The sequence below is a fragment of the Ipomoea nil genome, unplaced genomic scaffold (genome assembly GCF_001879475.1).
Source record: "Ipomoea nil cultivar Tokyo-kokei standard unplaced genomic scaffold, Asagao_1.1 scaffold2826, whole genome shotgun sequence".
Lineage (NCBI taxonomy): Eukaryota > Viridiplantae > Streptophyta > Magnoliopsida > Solanales > Convolvulaceae > Ipomoea > Ipomoea nil.
The window spans coordinates 773,226-794,698 of record NW_017619254.1 but is presented as its reverse complement, the minus strand read 5'-3'; the positions used below and the strand labels follow the sequence as shown (position 1 = coordinate 794,698).

Below are 21,473 nucleotides of genomic sequence, written 5' to 3'. Positions count from 1 at the left end.
TGTTACCGAGTGATGCCGTTCGGCCTCCGGAACGCAGGAGCGACCTATCAGAGGATGGTCAACATGCTCTTTGCCGATCTATTGGGCCGAACGATGGAAGCTTACATCGATGACATGCTGGTCAAGAATCGGGACCGATCCGACCACACTCGGGATCTCCGGGAGTGCTTCCAGATCATGAGGAAGTACCAGTTGCGGCTGAACCCGACCAAGTGCACATTCGCGGTTCAGACCGGCAAGTTCCTCGGCTATATGATGACCAAGAGAGGAATTGAGCCCAACCCGGCCAAAGTAAAAGCGATTCTGGACATGCAACCACCTTCCACCGTTCGGGAAGTCCAGCAATTGACCGGTCGGTTGGCAGCCCTCAGCCGGTTCCTCTCCAAGCTAGCCGAGCGCGCTTTACCTTTCTTCAAGGTATTGCGGAAGGTTAATGGATTTGTCTGGGACGAAGAATGCCGAGTGGCTTTTGATGAGCTGAAGGAATATCTCATATCACCGATCGTGCTTTCAAAGCCTGAGCTCGGAGAAGAGCTAGACGTGTACCTCGCCGTGTCCGATCGTGCAGTAAGCGCAGTGTTGTGCCGAACCGATCCGGAAGGGGTCCAGCGACCGGTGTACTACGTAAGCCACGCGCTACATGGTCCCGAGCTCCGGTACTCCCGGCTAGAGAAGGTCGTCTACGCCTTATACATTGCCACGAAGAAGTTGGCCCCCTACTTTCAAGGTCGAGCAATTCGCGTGTTGACCGATCAGCCGATCGGCCCAGTCCTCCGAACCGCTTCATCATCCGGCCGCCTAGTCAAGTGGGCGTTAATGCTGACACAGTACGCGATCGAATACCGACCGAGACCAGCTATCAAAGGTCAGGCCCTTGCTGATTTCTTGGTCGAGTGCACCGCCCGGGATACCCGACCTCCTGAGGTTGCGAATCCCGAGGCTGAGTGGTGGTCGTTGGCTACTGACGGGTCGAGTAGCAAGAAAGGAGCAGGAGGAGGGGTGGTGGTCACGAGCCCGGAAGGATTCAAGGTTTATTTTGCTCTCATGTATCAGTTCCACCCGACCAATAATGAAGCCGAATACGAAGCCTTTGTTAATGGCTTACAGTGCGCTCGGGACTTGGGGGCTGAATACATCCGGGCTCAAACGGATTCCGCGCTCGTGGTCGGGCAAGTTCTCGGGGATTATGAAGTCAATGGAGAGCGTTTGCAACTGTACCGAGACCTTGCCATGGAGAAGCTTGCTCAGTTCCGGGGGCATACCGTCCGACATATACCCCGATTGGATAATGCCGACGCAGATATCTTATCTAAATTGGCTCAAGACGCCCCGGAACACATGTCGAAGATAGCTCGGATTTTGGTGATCCCGAGACATAGCATCCATCGTCTACCGGTCAATCCAATCCAACCGGCAGAAGACAATTGGATCACCGATCTGAAGGAGTTCCTCGAGCACGGTCGACTTCCAGACGACCCCCAGCGTGCTCGAAAAGCCAAGCTGAGAGCCCCGAGGTTCCAAGTTTTGGACGGCCGTCTTTATAGGCGATCGTATGGAGGCCCTCTCATGCGTTGCTTGACCGCATTTGAGGCCGATTTGGTCATGAAGGAACTTCACTCGGGAATTTGCTCCTCACATCAAGGAGGCCGATCCCTGGCTCGTCGTATCATGCTAATCGGGTACTACTGGCCGTCCCTCCAGCTAGACTGTGAAAAGTTAGCTCGGGAATGCGAGACGTGCCAACTGTTCGCCCGGATGCCTGGACGACCGGCAACCTTCTACCAGCCAGTCACGACCGCCATTCCTTTCGCTAGGTGGGGGGTGGACATCTTGGGCCCTTTCCCTCAGCTCTCCGGTCGGAGAAGGTTCGTAATTGTCGCCATTGATTATTTCTCCAAGTGGATAGAAGCCGAGCCCTTAGCCACGATCACCTCTCAGCAATGTGCTCGTTTTCTTTGGCGAAATGTGGTTTCCCGCTTTGGCGTGCCCGTACATCTCATTAGTGACAATGGCCGCCAGTTCGTAAGCCAGTACTTCAAGAACTTTTTGGCCACGATCGGGACGACTCACGTCCGATCGTCGGTGGCTTACCCGCAGGGAAACGGTCAAGTGGAAAATGCAAACCGGACGATTGTGGAAGGTCTAAAAAAGAAGCTGCATTCGGCTGGTCGTAGTTGGGCCGATGAGTTGCCATATGTCTTATGGACTTATCGGACGACCCCGAGGGAAGCTACTTTGGAGACCCCTTTCGCCCTAGTTTATGGAGCTGAAGCCCGACTCCCGATCGAGGCTTGGATCCCGACCGATCGAGAGAGAACCTACAATGCGGAGGAGAATGAGCATGCGATGGCCGTAGATCTCGATGCGGTCGAAGAAAAAAGAGAGCTAGCCGCTCGGCGTATGGCCGAATACCAGAAGCGTGTTAAGAGTTCAAAAGACGTTCGGGTCAATCCTCGTTATTTTCAGGCTGGAGACTATGTTCTACGACGAAGGGAGGCCAGTCAACCTTTAGAGGGCGGAAAGTTAGCTCAGAACTGGGAAGGGTCGTACATCATCAGCGCAATCATACGGCCGGGCACATACCGACTGAAGACGACAACCGGTCGGGTAATCGAGGGGACTTGGAATTCCGAGCACCTCGTTACGTTTAGGCATTAAGCCTATTTTTTGTAATCTTTGGATGAAGAGGGGGCTTGACCTGTGTGTAGGTCCCGGTCGTCGTTTGTAATTAAATTCCTATGTTTGTAATTATTAACCGCCTGCGAGCGGGAAGGTTTTAATGTATATACGATCGGTGATTGCTCGACCGCTTGCATGCGGCGGCCCGGTCGGTTATTTTCTTTACCTTCAGTGCACGCAGATCAATTCATCTTCAAGTTACATCGACCGGGTGAATCTATCGACCGGTCAGATGCGCTCCACATTGGCGGACATCCGAGTCACGCCACTGATCGGGGAAGCCAGGAGCTCTCAGCATAATTCCTCGATCCGTCCAACTTCTTTCCACGATTGCACCCACTCGTGCCTCGAGCGCACAATAGTGTGGGGGCTGGGATGAAGGAAGTACTAACAGGCCCGTCGCTCGAAAGTATCCCGATCGTAGAGGCTTACCTATTTTCAAAATTTTGACAAGGCCTGGAGATCGGGTAAACCCGATCGGGCTGGCCAGTTTGACGTCGAAATCGCGGATGCACGACCGGGCCATAAGGCCATAAGGTCGGGCGTCGAACGGATCGAGTAGTGCAGGACCGGGCCAAAAGGCCATGAGGTCGAGCATTAAGGGTCGGCATGTGCATGACTAAAAGTAAAAAAGCAGACAGAAAGACGAACGACATAAGTCTAACAAAAAACGAGTTTCATTGATTAAAAAAGAGTGCCCGGTACAAATTCGGGACCGGGCTCCCGATCAGTGTTCCTTTACAAAAAAGAAGAAGCCTATTTTACTTCTTCACTTCCTGAGCTCCGGCAGCCGCTTCCTTCCCGCTCGAAGTGGCCGCAGACGATCCACCAGGCTCGGCCGCCCTCTCTTTCGGAGCAAAGGGAGAGGGACCGGGGTCAGCTAGGTCTGGGGGCAAGGTCGATAGGACCAGCTGGAGGTCGTCTCCTTCAAGAGCTTGCTCCATCCGGGTACGAGCCCGCTCGAGCATTTTGCGTTGCCCGGCTTTGAAGGCCCATCATCCAAAAGAGAGGATTAGGTCCTCTCCGACCTTTGTTCCCCGGGCCGCTGTGAGAAACGCCGAGCCCGACTCGCTGTCCTTGAAGACAGACTGCACCAACTCGCTCGGATTGTCGAGTCGGGCCTTCAGCTCCTTGGCCTCCCCGATCGCCCTTTGGGCGACCTTCTCCGCCAGAACCCGGTCTTCTTCACTCTTCTTTAGGCCCTTCTGGGCCTTCTCCAGCTCGGCCTGGATGTCCTTGATTTCCTTCAAGCGACGAGCGGCCGTCTTCTTATGGTGGTCGGCTTCCTCGGCCAGCATGGCCCGACCCTGCAAAAGCTGGGCCGCTCGGGAAATCTGCGGTACAAAAAGATATGTGGGATTAGCCCGGATGAAGATGCTTGTACAAAAAGAGAAAGGCAGTGGGAGAAAGCTTACCTCGGCCAGGTCGTGGCCAATCCTCTCGGCCACTTGGGTCGGGGTCATCTTCCCCAAATCCTCCCTAGCTGGCCCGGCGTTGCCGATCCGGGCCAGTATAGACGTGTCATCCTTCCCTCGCCCGACCGAGGGGCTCGGACTGCGTTGTTCTCGACGGCGTTTCATGCCGCCTACCTCGGTCACGCCCCGGTCGGAGACCTTCTCCTTACCACGGGCGACTTCCACCCGGGTGACCAGGACGTCTGAGGGCTCGACGATGAAGCCCTCGGCCGTCGTCACGGTCGAGGCGCTTAGCGGTCGGGCCGAGGGGATCTCCTTTTCCCCGGCTGGCTTCGCCTTCGCCTTCTTCTTGCCGCCAAGGGAGATCTTGGCGGGCGGGGGAAGGGAGGCATCTTCATCTCCGAACTCTGCCATGGCTGCAAATAAAGAAGCAAAGTTAGATTGATCGGAATATAAAGTTAGATCGGGAAGTGAAGCTCGGGTTAAACCTTTCTTCTTCCGCCTCGACGGCTTGGCGACCGTCACGCCCATAGGTACGGGCAGATATTTTTCCCGTAGCTCGTATGTAGGGGGCGGGAGATTAGCCGCCTCGAGACTCTCGGCCGTCCGGAAGATTGTATACTCGTGCAGCTCGCTCGAGATCCGAGCGACCGTCTCCTTGAGCGCTTGCGTCTCGTCCGGTACCACTTGTTTCCGAAAGTGGGTGCTCCAAGCGCGGTCGACCGGGAGGATCCAGGGATCGTATTTGATGGAGAAAATTCTATTCTTCCACCCCTTGTTGTTCCCGGGCAGGCCTTTGATGGCGCACATGTCCGCCCGAGACTGCAGCATTAGGAACCCGCCTCCATAGCTGCCCGGGAGAACTTTGACTTGGTAGATGTAGTTGAATAACTCCATCGTACAAGCGGCCTCGTGCCGGGCGCATATCTGAGGGAAGCAGGCGATGATCCGGTGTGAGTTGGGGCAGATCTGGGCCGGGACGACCCGGTAGTAGGCCAAGAAGGCGTTCAAGAGGGGGGGGGGGGGGAAGGGAATGGCGATCGGGGCCATCAGGGAATCATAGTGCATCCCGATCCATTTGCCCCGATGCCGATCGATGACATTCCCTAGCTTCCGGCTCGTGTCGAATTCTACCCGACCCCTGAGCCTCTCGGCGATCTTAGCCGCTTCACCTTTGGTCAGTCGGCTCATTTGTTGTTCGACATTCTCGCTGTTCAAGAATTCGAACTCTGTGACTGCTGGTGCGCTCGGCCCAGCTGTATCTTCCTCGGCCGGCTCGGGAGTATTTTCCCGGTCGCCTCGTCGAGGAGCAGTTTCCGGGTGGTCCCCAACCACCCGGGTAGGCGTTTCCCTAACGCCTTCGGTCGGGGAACCTTGTCTGTCTGATGAGGCTCCTTCTTCTTCCTCTTCGCTGGAACTCCCCGATCCGCTTGAGCTGGAGCTCGATGACCCGGAGGAGCTTGACGCGTTGTTTTGTTCGGAAGTTCGCTCGGGGGCTGGTGTCGGTCGGTGGATGTCCTCGGGTGAGTAGGACATGATGTCCACCTCCTCGTCGCTGAGATACTCGACCTCCTCATCGTAGTCCCCAATCGAGGCATTTTGACTGTCAGAATCCGTCATTTCGATCTACCTAAAGGTCGGTCGGGGTTAGTAAGGGACTTGAGACGTCCGGGACAGTTAGTTGGCCTATCAGTTCTACTTATGAATGAAAACGCAAAGTAAAAGGAGGGGTTGAGAACTTACCGAATGGAGGAACTTTGCGGATGAAAGCTTGAAGTTTTTAGCTCGACTGCCTTGCTAAGGTGCTCTGCTCGGGGCTCTCTGAGGGTACCGACTGAAGCAGAAGAGTGAGGAAAGTTCAAATGAGGGCCTCAAGGGCCTATTTATAGGAGAGCATTTAGGCGGGAAACGGGCCCACTTGCTTGACGCGACCCGCGCTGATTCCGAGGCAACCGTTGCAGTCGTCGAGGCCAGCAGTGGCCGACACGTGGCGAGGGAGGGAATGACAGCTGGCCGGTCGGTTTGGTGGCTGACGGTTGGGCTTCTTCATCCCGTCCCGTTTTTTCCCAGATGATCAAAAAGGCCCGGGCTGGGGGGCTTTTGGTAGGGAATATCCCGACCGACATAAGCTCCACCACGATCGACTTGCCTTTGTCTATGTCTTTTTGTCTTTGCAGGTAGCAGGTCGGGCTTTCCATGAAGACCCCGGTCGGGAAGCGACCGGGAATTGCCCGAGCGCTGGTGTCGACCACCGAGCGGTAGCCCTTTGGCGAGAGAGCTGGCAAAAGGACACGTGGCGGCTCTTCACGACGACAGACAGGGCACCCGGGAGGATGACACGTGGTGGCTACGTGGAGGACATGCCGAACGGCTGGAATCCTGTCCCCGGCATAGCGGCTATAAATACCCACAGTAGCTACAGTGTAAAGGACTTTTGGACGATCGATAGGTTGTTATTAGAGCATCCCGACCGCAGTCAGTCGGCACTCAGAGCAACCAAGTAGATTGTACTTAGGGCCTTTACCGTGATCAATAAAGTCTTTTATTTGCTTTACTCGATCTCGGGTTATTTTATATTGCTTACGTATAATTAGCAGTATCAATCATGTTGTCTGTTATGGTGAGTTGACGTTTTTAAATAATTTTTAATAATAAACTTTAAAAATAAATAAAATAAAATAAACAACGGACACCCCCTTCCCCCTCCTTCGTCTTGGCTGGAGACAAAGACAAATCTCTTCGTCTCTGGTTGGAGACGAAGGAGGAGGGATAGCCACCCCACGTTTTTATTTTTATTTTTTATTTCTTTTTAAAGTTTATTGTTTAAAATTAGGGAAAATGGCACTTTTTCCCCCTGAGTTATATACTTATAGCACTTTTTTCCCCTGAGTTATTTATGTAAGCACATTAGCCCCCTCAATTATTCTAAAAGTGGTGATTTTTCCCCCTGATATATTAAATTGACATTCCTACCCTTAAAGTAAACATTTTATTTATTTTTCTTCTCCAACAAATTATTGTTTATACATAGGGGTGACCACGGTTCGGTTCAAACTGAACCGGACACTATAGCAATCGAATTGAAAGTTTTCGATTATGATTCAGATCCAGAACTCAATATTTAGATTTCAGTTTATTAAAATTATGAATAAAAAAAATTGGTTTCTGAACCGTGAACCAGCGGTTCCAGATGCGGATTGCGATTTTGAATCTTATTTATTTTAACATTTAATTTTTATTTTTAATATAGTCCAAATTCAACAATAAATGTATTTTATTTTTTTCAGTTTGAAACATGAACCGGCCGTTTCAGTTAGCGATTTTAATAAACTCTAAATATCAAGTTTCGATTCTAAATTGTAATTGGAATATTTCAGTTTAGTTGCTATAGTGTCTGTTCGGTTTGAACCGAATCGTGGTCATAATTTGTTGGAGAAGAAAAATAAATAAAATATTTATTTTAAGGGTAAAGATGTCCATTTAACATTTCAGGGGGAAAAATAGCCACTTGAATAATTGAGGGGGAAAAAATGCTATAAGTATATAACACAGGGGGAAAAAGTGCCATTTTCCCTTAAAATTATTTAAAAATGTCAACTCACCATACACGTAAGTAGACAACTTGATGCAATGGATGGTAACCTGCTATAAGGTGAAATTGCATATATTTGGAGTGTTCAGCAATTTAATTATATTTTTTTTTCAGTGACTTAATTGCACTTTCAGATTATGTTCAGTGATTAATTTGAGCTTTATTCTTTTTATTTTTATCAAAAAGAGAAGAGTATCCGAAAGCTAGTATCTTAATATAAACACCTTCTTTTGAATTTTTGATGAGTCACATGCTAAAGGCTCTTAGTAGAAAGAATGTTTACCTCAGATAGTCTGACCGATATTGTTTTGATCACACAAAAAAAAAAAAAAAAAAAAATCAAGGTTTTTGACAAAATTAATATTGTTTATTATAAGAATGAATTCTTAACAAATGAATTAGCTCGGATAGTCTAACCGAGAAGATGGATCCCGTCTTGAGGCAAATTTTATTATGGACCACGCATTAAAACACATCTACATAAATGATACGGAGTATATTTTATGCATACAAATTCTTCTTAATTACATAATGCCATGCTATACAAATTATTTTGCTGATTAATATGATTGAACATTTGATATTTATAGCTTTATAACATAAATGACCTTAAAATATACATATCTAAATAATCAACCTTCAATCAATTTGTACATGTTCAACTAATGAACCTATGCACACAAACAATGAACCTTATTTGTATAAATAATGAACCATCAAGTTATTTTATACACATTCAAATAATGAATATTATGTATAAAATTAATGTACCATATGCATAAAAATAGTGTACCCTATGCATATAAAATAATAATGTACTTTATGCATATAAATAATATACCCTATGCATGGTCGTGTTGCAATTGTTATACAGTGGATAATGGTCCACACATCGTTGTGTGGACCATGATCGTCGAATGAAATTGTAGTAGAATTAAAATGATAATTTAGTGTTACTGTAATGAAACTAGTGTGTGTTAAAAATGAAATTTAAAAACAGAGTACATTATTATCAAATGAAACTGTAGTATAATTAAAATAATACTTTAGTATTACTATAATGAAACTAGTGTGCATGGAAAATGAAACTAAAATCCAAAGCCATACAATAACATATATTATCAAATGACCTGAAGTAGTGCAATTAAAATAATACTTCAACATTACTATAATTAAACTAGTGTGTGTAAAAAATGAAAAAAAAAAAAAAATAGAGCTCAAGCAATAGTGTATATTATCAAATGAAATTATAGTAAAATTAAAATGATACTTTAGTATTGCTATAATGAAACTAGTGTGGAGGAAAAGTAAAACTAAAAACATAGCAATATTGTCATCTAATAAACATCCTTGTCAAAAAAAAAAAAAAAAAAAAAAAAAAAAAAACCCCTTTCTTGATATGTATAAATTATAATGGGCAAATTATTGTGTGTACCACGGTCCAAAATATCGTCGTGAATATTATGAGTAAAAATAATGTACATTATGTGTTAGAATAATGTATATTGCGTGTTAGAATAATGTACATTATGCGTTAAAATAATGTACATTACTTGTTTAGAACAGGGTTGCAAAAATCCCGCCTAGGCACCGAGTAATCGGCGCCTAGGCGCTAGGCGCCCCTAGGCCGTGGCGATTTCCCCCCTAGGCTCCCGCCTAGGCGCCTAATTCGGCCGCCTAGCGCCTAACTCGGTCGATTACGCCGAGTTTACTCGTCAATTTCTGTCGAGTTAGCCGAGTTAACCCGGCCGGCTTGACCTTGCTAATTTTTTTCATTTATATGACATATGTATGTATGTATGTATGTATGTATGGATAATATGACATATATGCACCCCGTGCACTGCTTTTCATTTTTTCAGTTAGCCGCCTAGGCCGTCTAGGTGTTAGGCGCTACTCTACCGTCTGACTAACGCCTAGCGCCTATTGCAACCATGGTTTAGAATAATGAAACATTTGGAATAACATAATGTACATTATGTTTTAAAAATAATGTACATTATGCTTTAGAATAATATACATTATAAGCTATAAAAATGTATGTTGTAACTGAGTACGCGAAAAAATAAAATTAAACAAAACGACGTTGTTTTTGGGCCGTGGTCCACACAAATGACACAATTTCTATTGGTATAATGTTTACTGCGCCACTGGATAAAACAAATATCAGCTAAAAGGCCGAAGTCCAAAATAAATGAAGATCCACATCAACAATTGGTTGCTTAATGGACAATGGCAGAGTTCAATCTTGATAGGCCCAATATTGGATGGGTGATCCATTTTGCTTATGGATTCATTGGCCCACTTGTGGAAAGACCTATTATCAAAAATAATTTATTTATTTATTTTTTATACTTAGGTGACCTCAACTTTGTTAAACTAATTCTAACTCTCAAGATTCTACCTTAAATTCATTGCAGAGGTAAATCACGAGATCCACACCTTCCATCATGTTGAGTATTTTTCTCTATTCATGTGTCGTCTTCATCGTGACATCAAGTCAGACGACAAACCACTACGCTAAGCTCTGTAGGGCCAAATAGAAATTATTTATTCTAGTAAAATAAGGTTTTGAAAAGCATATGTGCCAATATCTCATAGGTTACCAATATTTCTATTTTTTCTCTTTAAAAAAAGTATTTGTTGTCTACCTATGTGTTGTTTTAATAATAAATTAAAGGTTTAGGTGTCATTGTCTCATTGGTTAATAACATTACTTTTTTTTTTTAAATCTCTTTCTTCAAATTAATTAAGCATTTAGTAATTAAAATTAAATTAAATTAATATTTATTATAATATTAATTTAGTAGTGGTATTTAATCCAATTGTTAGTGGATGAGTTTTATTGTGTATGTTATCAAAATTGAGAGTTACATTCTAAATAACATTCAAACACATATAATCCGCTCAATTTTTTTAAATACAAAAACAAAAGAAGATTAAAAATAATGATAAAAAACTATATATCACATCAATACAAAGTAAAAACATTTACTTATCTATATATATATACCTTATTGTAGTAAATAAATTAACATTTTATTATTTCACAATATTTTCTTAATTAAATTAAAAGATACTCAGTTACGTACCATTCTTATTTTATTTGTATTACTTTTTTTTTTTAATTCAATCTCAAAATAATGTTTAATTTTTAATTTAGACTCCATTTAGATATTCGAAAAATGACTTTATAGCAAGAATTACAGACATAAACTTTAAAAAGGTTACACATCCATAATATATATTCCTTGAAACTGTAATAAATTTGACTGCTAAGATCCCTAAGAAGGCATGCACTTGGAATATGGTAGGTGCATCACTTGAGTGGAATGAATCTTGAAGAGTGAGTAGCACCAATAATGGGTCTAAAAATTGTTAATAGTGGGTGGAATTGGCAAATAAATAATACTATAAAATATTATTCGGTGCACATTTATAGGCAACTTCATAAAAGCTCTGCAAGATTTTTTTTTATTTGAAAGTTACTGGCTCTATTACATTGTAGTATTAGAACCAATAACGCCTGGCTCTATTACATTGTAGTATTAGAACCAATAACGCCTTCACTGAGGCTCGAACTTATAATCTTCCAAATGGAAGTCCAACCCGGATACCATTGGACCACATAAAAGCTCTGCAAGATTTACTTTGTAGACACTTTAATATTGCAAGTAATAACCGGAAAATTGAGTGTGAGAGAAAATTTTAATTTTGGTCACACGACTATAGGGGCTTTGTTAATTTCAGCACCTAACTTTTAAAAGTGTCAATTTAGTACCTTGAGTATGTAATTTTTGTCAATTTTGATCACTTCGGCCAAATTTGGCCGGAAAAATTTAATCAAACATTTAGTCTAAAAGTTGAGGGGTAAAATGGTCTTTTAAATCCTTTCTCCTAATTGGTTTCTTGGTGGGCAGCGGCGAAGCTCCGGTGATGTCCCCTGTTCTAGGCGAGCAAAGCTCTTCGGTGGCGTTCTCTCTGGGTGGCTGGGCAGAGTGAAGTAGCGGGTATATCAATGTCTCCGGAATCTCGACGGAGCTTGGCGACAGCAACCATGGCAGATTCGATGGTCGTTCATCTCCGGCGAAGCAAAGTCGCGACCATCAGATTTCTTATATTGTATGGATGTTTCAACTTGGATTCTTGTGCTCTATTGCTTAGCCACGGCATGATGAGGAGCTCAAAAAATTGCGGATTCACAGAAAAGTGTGTTTTCAGTTTGTGACTTTGTTGGGTGTGATACTGCATAGGTTTTTGCTTTACATTAATTGTTAATATAAAGTTGCTTCCTTCATTTCATCATTTTAATTATTATTTTTCTCTCTTTGGTGGTTTGAACTTAATTTGAACTTAATTTATGATTCTCTGTGATTTTTAATTACATGGTGGTGTTCTTCTTTTCATCCAGCACAAGCAAGACAACTGCTCGAGAAGATCTGAAGCATTCGACAAAGCTTTGCTCGCCGCAACACCGGGAGAACTGTTGTTTGCACCATTCATCAACCAAGCATTGATATCTTTGAAGCATTCGACAAAGCTTTGCTCGCCGCTGCCCATCACTGGAGCTTCGCCGCTGCCCACCAAGAAACCAATTAGGAGGAAGGATTTAAAAGACCATTTTACCCCTCAACTTTTAGACTAACTGTTTGATTAAATTTTTCTGGCCAAATTTGGCCGGCAATTTGGCCGGAGTGACCAAAATTAACAAAAATTACATACTCAAGGTACTAAATTGACACTTTTAAAAGTTAGGTGCTGAAATTAACAAAGCCCCCATAGTCGTGTGACCAAAATTGAAATTTTCTCTTGAGTGTGAAATACAAATATACTGGTCAATTGGTCATATCACTATCTTTGGACAAACTTGTGGTTCCACCTAGGGATTCTCATATTTTTGCTGGCACTGAATGTTTCATGGACTGAATCGCAAAGGTCGGGTCAAGATTTGATGTTGTTTTAGTTGTTTTTTGTACCTTAATTCTTTGATTTCTGCCGTAATATAACATAATAGAAAGATCGAGTTCTACTATATGTGGTTCCAAATTTTACTCCTTTACATTTACTTATTGATGTGGCAGACTTTGATAGTTTATTTTTTATGTGGGTCCCTGTTAAAGTGTCTACATCAATATTATAAGTGTGGAGTAAAAGTTGAGAGTATAGAATGAGACTATGAGAGTACATGTAATATTTTTCTATTAGAAAAAGTAAAGAGCTATTCATATTTTTTTGGACCTTTTGGAGGGAACACTCCACTAGAGCTCATCAACCTAACTATCGGGAAGACTGACACGGGATCGAGTTTCACAAGCGGTTTCGGAACAATAATCCAGGATCGAGTTTCACCAACGACGGTGTGGGATCAACCTCTCAAAGTGAAAGGCCGGGGCTCCTTGTGCGTAGTAAGCAAAGGTCTAATCTCTGTATTCAACTGAGTTATCATGATTTACATACTTCTAGAACGAAGCTCTATCGGGCCGGACCGTGGTAGGCCCTTGAGGTTGGGAATTCAACCTTTTGGGAACAACAAATATCGGGGTTTTTTTTGGGAATTTGTGTGACCTACCTTTGTTTTCTTGGGGTGATAAAGAAAATTAAACTCAAGAGTCCATATATGAAGATATATACTGAAAAAATTTCGTTCTTATTAAAAAATTAATTAAAAATATCCCATCGCATATAAAAGGTATTGACAAAAATAAAATTCGTAACCTTTAAATATAAAATTTGTATTCCATCATCCACTTAGCAGTTGGCAATGAGTGAGAGAAGAGTGTGGAGGTAGACTTTGAAGTTTGAAGGCCTCACACTATAATTTCAGTATATTGTTGCGTCAATCGCGGAATAGATTGATCAACAACACTAAGGAAAAGATTGTACGGGAGATTGATTTGATTTGGTTATTAGTCAAACACTTTGGTTGAGAATTGAAGATGAGATTGCCATGCATATTTATTTTTTCTAGAAGTAGAACTAATTAATTAGATAGACTTACTGTCCACCGGTTTGCCACAATCACATGTCAATCTCCACCAAATATTGTCCCCATATATTCATTCTATACCTAACCAAATTTACTGCTACAATTAAAAAATTATTCTTCCAAAAAGCTGAACCCCAACTCTTACAATTACAAAATTATTGTAAAGTGGTATGGTAGTTAGTATTAATAACAATAACCGGTCCTAGATGATATAATGATGTATATTATATTGTTGTTAATAAGGTTAATATCAATGATAGATTGGTAACTCAAGCTAAATTAGCCATGTCAAGATTCAATATATTTTTTTTTTTTAAGTATCTAGAGGATTGACTGATTGACCTATTTATATTAGATATTTGGGAGGACCGATTGAGCCATCAACTTCTTAGGGCCGTTAAGGGACAACACCTAGAGTTTGTTATATATAACTCCTATATTTTTGCTAACATCCACAATCAAAGAACAAACGGGTCTGAAAACACATACAATCGTCCTATTTGTAGTAAAATAATATAATGACCTAAGACTTAATAGTCTATAAAATACGATCAATTAATCAACAGTATATATAACAGTTGTTAATTTTTCTGAATACATTATTATTAGATTGTCAAGCATCTTGTGCTCAGATGACATGTGGTGACTCTCTCATATGAGAGGTCATGAGATGTAGCATCAGTGAAGCCGGTGTTGACTCTTTGTACTTAACTGATTGAGAAAGTATAAATGAACAGATAATACAATGTAATAGAGTCAGTAGATTTATCAATAATTGTTGTAGGGATAATAAACCAAAACTGCCATAGGTCTGAGCAAAACTAAAGGTGTTGGAGAAACCCTACCATGCATGCATGTTTCTCTCCATTCTTATTGAATGGCAACTAAAACCAACCCCATTTTTGATGTTCCCTATAAAGATACGCTGTAGACTTTAAAACAAGATAGAAATTGACATTCTCAACATACAAAACTATATGTGCTGCAGTGCCCTTGCCTCCTCATCGATCAGCCAACTCATCATAACTCCTGCACTTCTGGTGGTTCAACTTTCAATTATTTCATCAAGGCAGAAAATGAAATTAAACCCTCCCCATCTTCACTCTTAAGCTTTTAGAGTAATATTGAATGTGCTTCATCTACTCCCATCTCCCTCTCAACTACTGAGTAATTAAGGTTCGTAATAATTCCCAAAATATTTAATTAGGACTACCTGATATTCGATATATAAAGTTTAGTTTATAGAAGTTGAGAGAGTTTAAAGTGTGAACCGTCTAACAGAATGGGTCGTTGTTGATATTCACTTAACATAAATGAAGTAAAAATGTTAGGTGTAGACATAACCCATTTTAGAGGGCATGCACATGGAGTGAGAGCACTCATCAAATGCCATAATTTTTTATACCCCACGCCCCTCACTCTCTCAACCTCTCCACAATCCCCGCAATACTGAACGCCTATATTTTCTAATATTCAATTCTATGCTTTTCTATTACTGTTTTCCTTTTTCTTTTTGTCCTCTTAACCTTTTTTGAATTTTCAAATCTTATGTACTAATAAATCTACTAATTTAAAACAGTTAATAAACGAACAACGGCAAAGTTGAGATTTTAGATAAGGCTTCCTTTCACAATAATTTAGTAGACCGAATTCAAATTAATTTTATGAGGAAAAAAATTATATATTAAAAGTATTAATCAAATACGGAGTAATAAAATTTGATGTAATTTCTCTTTTTTTTTTTTTTCTAAAATTGGAAGGTTTTCCAAAAGCTTTATGTATTCAACCTTGACAAGAAATTGCCACCTCGGGATTCTCTGCTACTTTGGAGGTTGTCTTACCTTAAAAGCTATGGCCAATAAATTACACTTTAGTTCTCAATTGATGCCATTTTCTTTATCTTTTTCCCATTTGGAGGTAACAAAGAAAAAAGTGCCAAAATTATACTGACCTACCAAGCCTTACTGACAAAGGTTTTTAGGCCGCGCTATAGGCGTTTACTACTGTGCCTTCCCACCCATAATACCATATTTAAATTTAGATGATATATTTATATTGGGTGCACAATCTATTTTTCTGAGCATTATTAATTCTGTTATAATATAGTATATATATATATTTATAGATATTTTTTTTATTAAGATTTGAATCTGTAACCTCTCATTTGGGAGAGTAACAATTATTGACTTTTGAATTATCTGTAATTTTTTTATATAGGAATTTTCAATCAACTCGACATCATAGAAAATAAACATCATGTGAACAGTGGAGCCTTGGGTTAAATTTCAAAGAAATTATGGCTAGGGACCACATTAGCTTCATCCATTTTCCTGTCCCCATTTGCACCTAAGCAATAGAAACTTTTGCCGGAGAAATAATTCGCAATAATAATAAACCCTCAACTCCCCACTTCTTCAATTTTCACCCTAAAAACATAAAATAATAATAACAATTATTATTATTATTAAATATATAACAAGAGTCTAGCTTATATAAAGGGGATAGGAAGAAGTAACAAGTACACAACAAAGCAACATCATCTCTTCCAATTCTCTCCTTCACCGTCTCCGGCGTAGCCATGGCCGTCCCCACCCGCCGTTTCTCTCTCTTCCTCCTCCTCACACTTTTATCCTCTCTCCAGATTCTTCATGCAAGAGAAACCCAGTATTTCTTCAACAAAATCCCAGGCAACAACAACAACAACTATGGCGTCAATACAGAGCAGACCACCGTGATTCCCCAGCAGCAAGAACAAAACTTCATCCCGGAGAACGAAAACGGCGGCCTAGACCAACCGTACACCACCAACAACAACAACAACAAACTGCCGTACAAAACCGAGGAGGAGGTTCCCAACAAGAGATACCTTCCGAGGAACTACAACCCTGTCTCCTACGTGACTGTCCCGGAGGACAACACGAACAACGAGGATTCCAAGTTCGCCGGCGAGGAATTCACCACCGCCGCCGATAACAACAACCGCTACAACAGCTACACCGCCAGAAACAACTACTACAACAGCCGCCGCAGCAGCAACTACTACGGCGGCGGCGGCCGCCAAGAAGAAAGCTTCCCCACCACCACCAACAACCGCTACAATGCGGCGGCGGGGAACAAAGTTGAGAAGATGGGCATGAGCGACACCAGGTTCTTGGAGAACGGGAAGTACTACTACGATACCAACACTGAAAGGTACGCAAGACATCCATTGGAGAACGCAGGGATTAACCTTGAAGATTTTAAAAAGCAGTTCCAGAACAGCAACAACAATTTCATGGAGAACAACAACTACCAGAACGAGGAGCAGTTCCAGGATGAAGACGACATGCCTTGAGATCGAGATTTTCATCTTCATTGCGTAATTTACACAGCTGATTAAATTAAAGTAATTTTGAGCAAATGTGTGATGATGATGATGATACATACCATCGAGTGCATGCATGTCTTATTTATTATTCCAATATCATTTCTGTTTGATATATATATGTCTATGATAAAATGTTTAATACTTATAAAAATGTTAATTAAACTACAGATTTATCCTTGAGTACAGTTGTGCTCTATCTCTTTATATATGAAATCATTTTCTCAATTTTCTAATTCAAGAATGACTATAATCACCATTATTTCATTATTCTTATAAAACAAAAAGCAAACTGGTAGAAATTAAACCTACCAAAATATAAATAATTATATTGAATCAAAAACCATGTAGTGTTTTTCTGGTGGCTACTTGACAGTATAGTGCAAACTGAATAAACCGGCCATACAACTAACAAAGTCAATAGGTCACCCTGTTCGGGATCAAATTCAATAATTACCATGTCACTAGTATGACTGACTTGGCTAATTATACGTTTTTTTTGGTGGTGTTACATTTAAGATTTAAGATTTAAGAAACATTGGGAAGGAGTGGAGAGTAACATTTACTGCGTCACATTCTCTCCGGCTGGGGGAGTAGTTTTCTGTCGTCTTTGGAATTGGTCCCTCCCTCAAGATTCTTTAATTTGTTTAGTACACAGGGAAACATGAGAAGGACAATTATCAGATTTTTGTTTGCCCCAAAAAGAAAATTCAAAACAACAAATAAATTAGAATAATGCCCTTCTTTTTCTTTTTCTTTTTAAATTTTCAGAAGGAAAATATAATATTAAAATTCTTCCTTTATTTATTTTTTGTAGTCCCACCTTCACATGTGCGGCGACAATCACGCCAGTCAATTGTTTGAACGTCAAAGTTTATATACATATATTCTCCGAAAATTAATAAGATCGGTTTGTTTTCATTATAATTTTCACATGTCTTCACATATAATATATGCTGATATGCCCGTGTGAGTAAAGTGTAATGTGTTTATTTATTTATTTTTCTCAAACTTTTTCTACATAAAATCAATTTCAAAATTTCGTGTTCAAGTGGTCTGGTTCTCTGCGTGATTCATCTGTCACTCCAATTTTATAATTAATATTCATCATATTAATTACGTACATAATGCCATGCAACGTACGAAAAACCACAAAATGAAATTGGAAGATTTTCTGGGCACAATCAACCTAACCTCAATATCCAATAGAGAGAGTTCTCCTGAACGGGACTTTTTGATGATCAGTCATAATATATATATATATATATATATATATATATATATATATATATATATATATATATATATATATATATATATATATATATAATGTAGAGATGGAGCTCATTCAATTCAATATAATGCGTCAGTGTCATCTGTGGATAGGCTCTATTTTTTTGGTCGCATCGTCATTTTGAACAAAAAAAATAAATAAAAAAAATTAATGAATGATATGGTAGATATTAAATAAAAATAATAGAATACCAATTTCATGAGTGTGAGATTGTCCATGTTCTTTCGTGAGGATAATCAATGTACTGACTACCTAGTAAACATGGGTCAAGGCAGCCAATGAGGAACAACGTAACAGTCCTGGTTCACCCGTGATGGTGTTAGAAACATTCTGAACCGCGATGCTAGGAACATTGCTTCTAGAAGAATTTACTAATCTTTGGTACCTCTCGATTACCCGGCGCACCAAAAAAAAAAAAAAAAGAGTATCGTTGGAATATCATTTAATTTGTTTAATTAAGTGTATATATTTTCTTTAAGGTGGGTTGTTGTTTAATTAATTAATATATAGTTAGATGGTAGAAGAGGTTGAACTACTGGTCGATCTGATATGGCAGATGCCAGATGGCATAGGACAGAGGAGATGACGGCGGGCGGAGGATATGAATATATGATGGCGAAAGTCATATGCAAGTAATGAATGAATAGGGAGGTAGAGCCAAAAACAGTCACTACCATACCATACTGGCAACTAATGGACATTTGTGCCGTGAATGGAGAAGGATCGATCTTGCATTGCAACTTTTTTTTTTTTTTTGTTCCCATCTATCTTTCCTTTCATTTTTTGGAAACTTTGTACTTCTCGACCACCTTTTCAACCATTCAAAAAAATTCAGTCTTTCTTTACAACTCCAGACTTCTAGTTAAGGCGAAAGAGACCATCCTCATTTCATGGACGGACACCCATTTTTAGGATTAGCTGATTATAGCTAGAAATGTGTTTGGTAAATTAGTTGTTAGCTGATAGCTGTTTGATATAATTTTTTTTTTTCAAAAAGCAATTGAAAAAGTTGTTTTGAGTAGGTTTTTGAATTTTAGCATTTTGAAGTACAACAAGCTAATTAACCAAACACTTATATTAATTTTTAAACTAAGTCAAACAATTAATAGTTGTCAAATAAATCAAAATTAGCCTATAGACGAACTATTTTACCAAATATGGCCTATGTTTATCCAAAAAAAATCAGCTGATTTAATTGAATGTTTTTGCTCACTGTAGATATTGTAGTAGAGATTCACGGGAGTCATAAGTAGAAATCAATTAGTGAAGTGTAATAACTACACTGCATACCTTTCAAAAGGCTGTATTCAATGAAATGTTAATAATCTGCACCCCTCCCCCTCCCCCCCCCCCCCCCCCCCCGCCCCCAAAAAAAAAAACAATGTGAACATATAATTTTTTGAACAGGAAACAAGATTGGAATTAAAAGTGTTATAATCTGCAAATCACACATGAGATGTAAATTACTACACTAAGAAGACCTTGTATGACGGTTCGACCAAGAAAATGTTGACAATAATCAAACTTGTGACTTTCAAATACAAGAGTCATGTTTTACCCTTTTGCATGTCCCTTTCACTTCTATGAGTTCTATCATTTAGATCATAGGTCACCGAGTCACGTAAAATATTAAAATGCCTTATTTACTAAAACAAAGTAATAACATGCAGGTAAGTTCATAATTATGGAATATAGTGTTTGCATATGTTAATCAACCCTGAGGATTGTGATTGGAGTTCATAATATAATATTGAATGTTTTTTATAGTTTTTTTTTTTTTTTTTTTTTTTTTTTTTTTTTTAAGAATAAACATCTTACTGAGAAAGTGACCAAAAAATAAAGTCACTTATTAAATGATTAGCCATCCCACATTATGGCTTGTATCAATTGCCACCCAAAATTAATAATCCAGGACAGGTAGTTGTATATTCAAATGACCCATGTAAGTTTTTCCTAAAGTGCTTCATGGATTAATGCATATTATTCGGTAGTGTTTGTTAATTTCTCTAGACCTAGAAAAACCTTGTATGATTGACTCTAATGAGAGAATAATAACAACAATCAAACTCGTGATCATCAATTATAAAAATCATACTCCACACTTCTAAGTAAGTGGACGAAATCCGGCAAATTATATCGTGGACCAGGGTGCACAGTGCACTATGAACCCTGGTCCAATACACATAATTTGACTTCATAATGCACAAAATTTATGTTCATAATACATATACACATAAACACGATATAATGAACATGAATTTTGTGCATTATGAACATAAATTCTTTGTATTATGAACATGAATTCTGTGTATTATGTTAAGTGTTTATGTGTCCTCAGCTATATAATACACATAATTCATGTTCATTATATCGTGTTTATGTGTATGTGTATTATGAACATGAATTCTGTGTATTGAATCAGGATCCACAGTGCACTGTGAATTGACAAATTATACTGTGAAACTGGTTCCACGGTATAACAATTGTTATGAACTCTGGTCCACGATATAACGATTGACGAAATCCAACGTCTTTGAAATGTTGGGCTTAAACTTTCTTCAAGAGACTTGGACTGAACCCACTACATTTGTAAATTGTGGTGTTCCAACTCTGCTCGTGAACTTGGGCTTTAAGGGTCGGTCAAGGCTGCCTTAGATGCGCGGACTACTACTAGGCAATTTATATCCTACACTACGGTAATGTATTTTATGAGTTAGAATAATGTACTTTATGCATTTGAATAATGTATTTTATGAGTTAAAATAATGTATAATGTACTTTATGTGTTAGAATAATGATATTTTTTAGAAAAGATAATATATTTTATGAGTTAGAATAATGTACCTTATGTGTTAAAATAATGTATTTTATGAGTTAAAAAATAATATACTTTATGTATTTTTTGGACTATGGTGCACACAATAATGATCGTGGTATATGACTTTGGACTCATTTTATTGAAAAAGGTTGACCCAAGAAGAGTGAAAGGGGATGAGGGGTCTTGTTGGATTAAAGGAGGGAATGAGCCAAGGAGGTCCAAATTAAAAGGTGATGGAGCAAAATGAGCTAAAGAAGTGCAGCCAACAAGATTCAAACACTTCTTAACCACAAGCATAGTAGCACGTACAAGCCGCAACCCCCCA

At 40.2% G+C, this 21,473-nt stretch overlaps 1 protein-coding gene across 1 annotated transcript; it reads left to right on the top strand.

Annotated features, from left to right (window-relative positions):
• Positions 1-16,250: 16,250 nt before the first annotated feature.
• Positions 16,251-17,006, top strand: LOC109158719 (protein E6-like). Its single transcript, XM_019306617.1, has one exon. The coding sequence runs from the start codon at positions 16,251-16,253 to the stop codon at positions 17,004-17,006; it is 756 nt and encodes a 251-aa protein (XP_019162162.1).
• Positions 17,007-21,473: the final 4,467 nt, after the last annotated feature.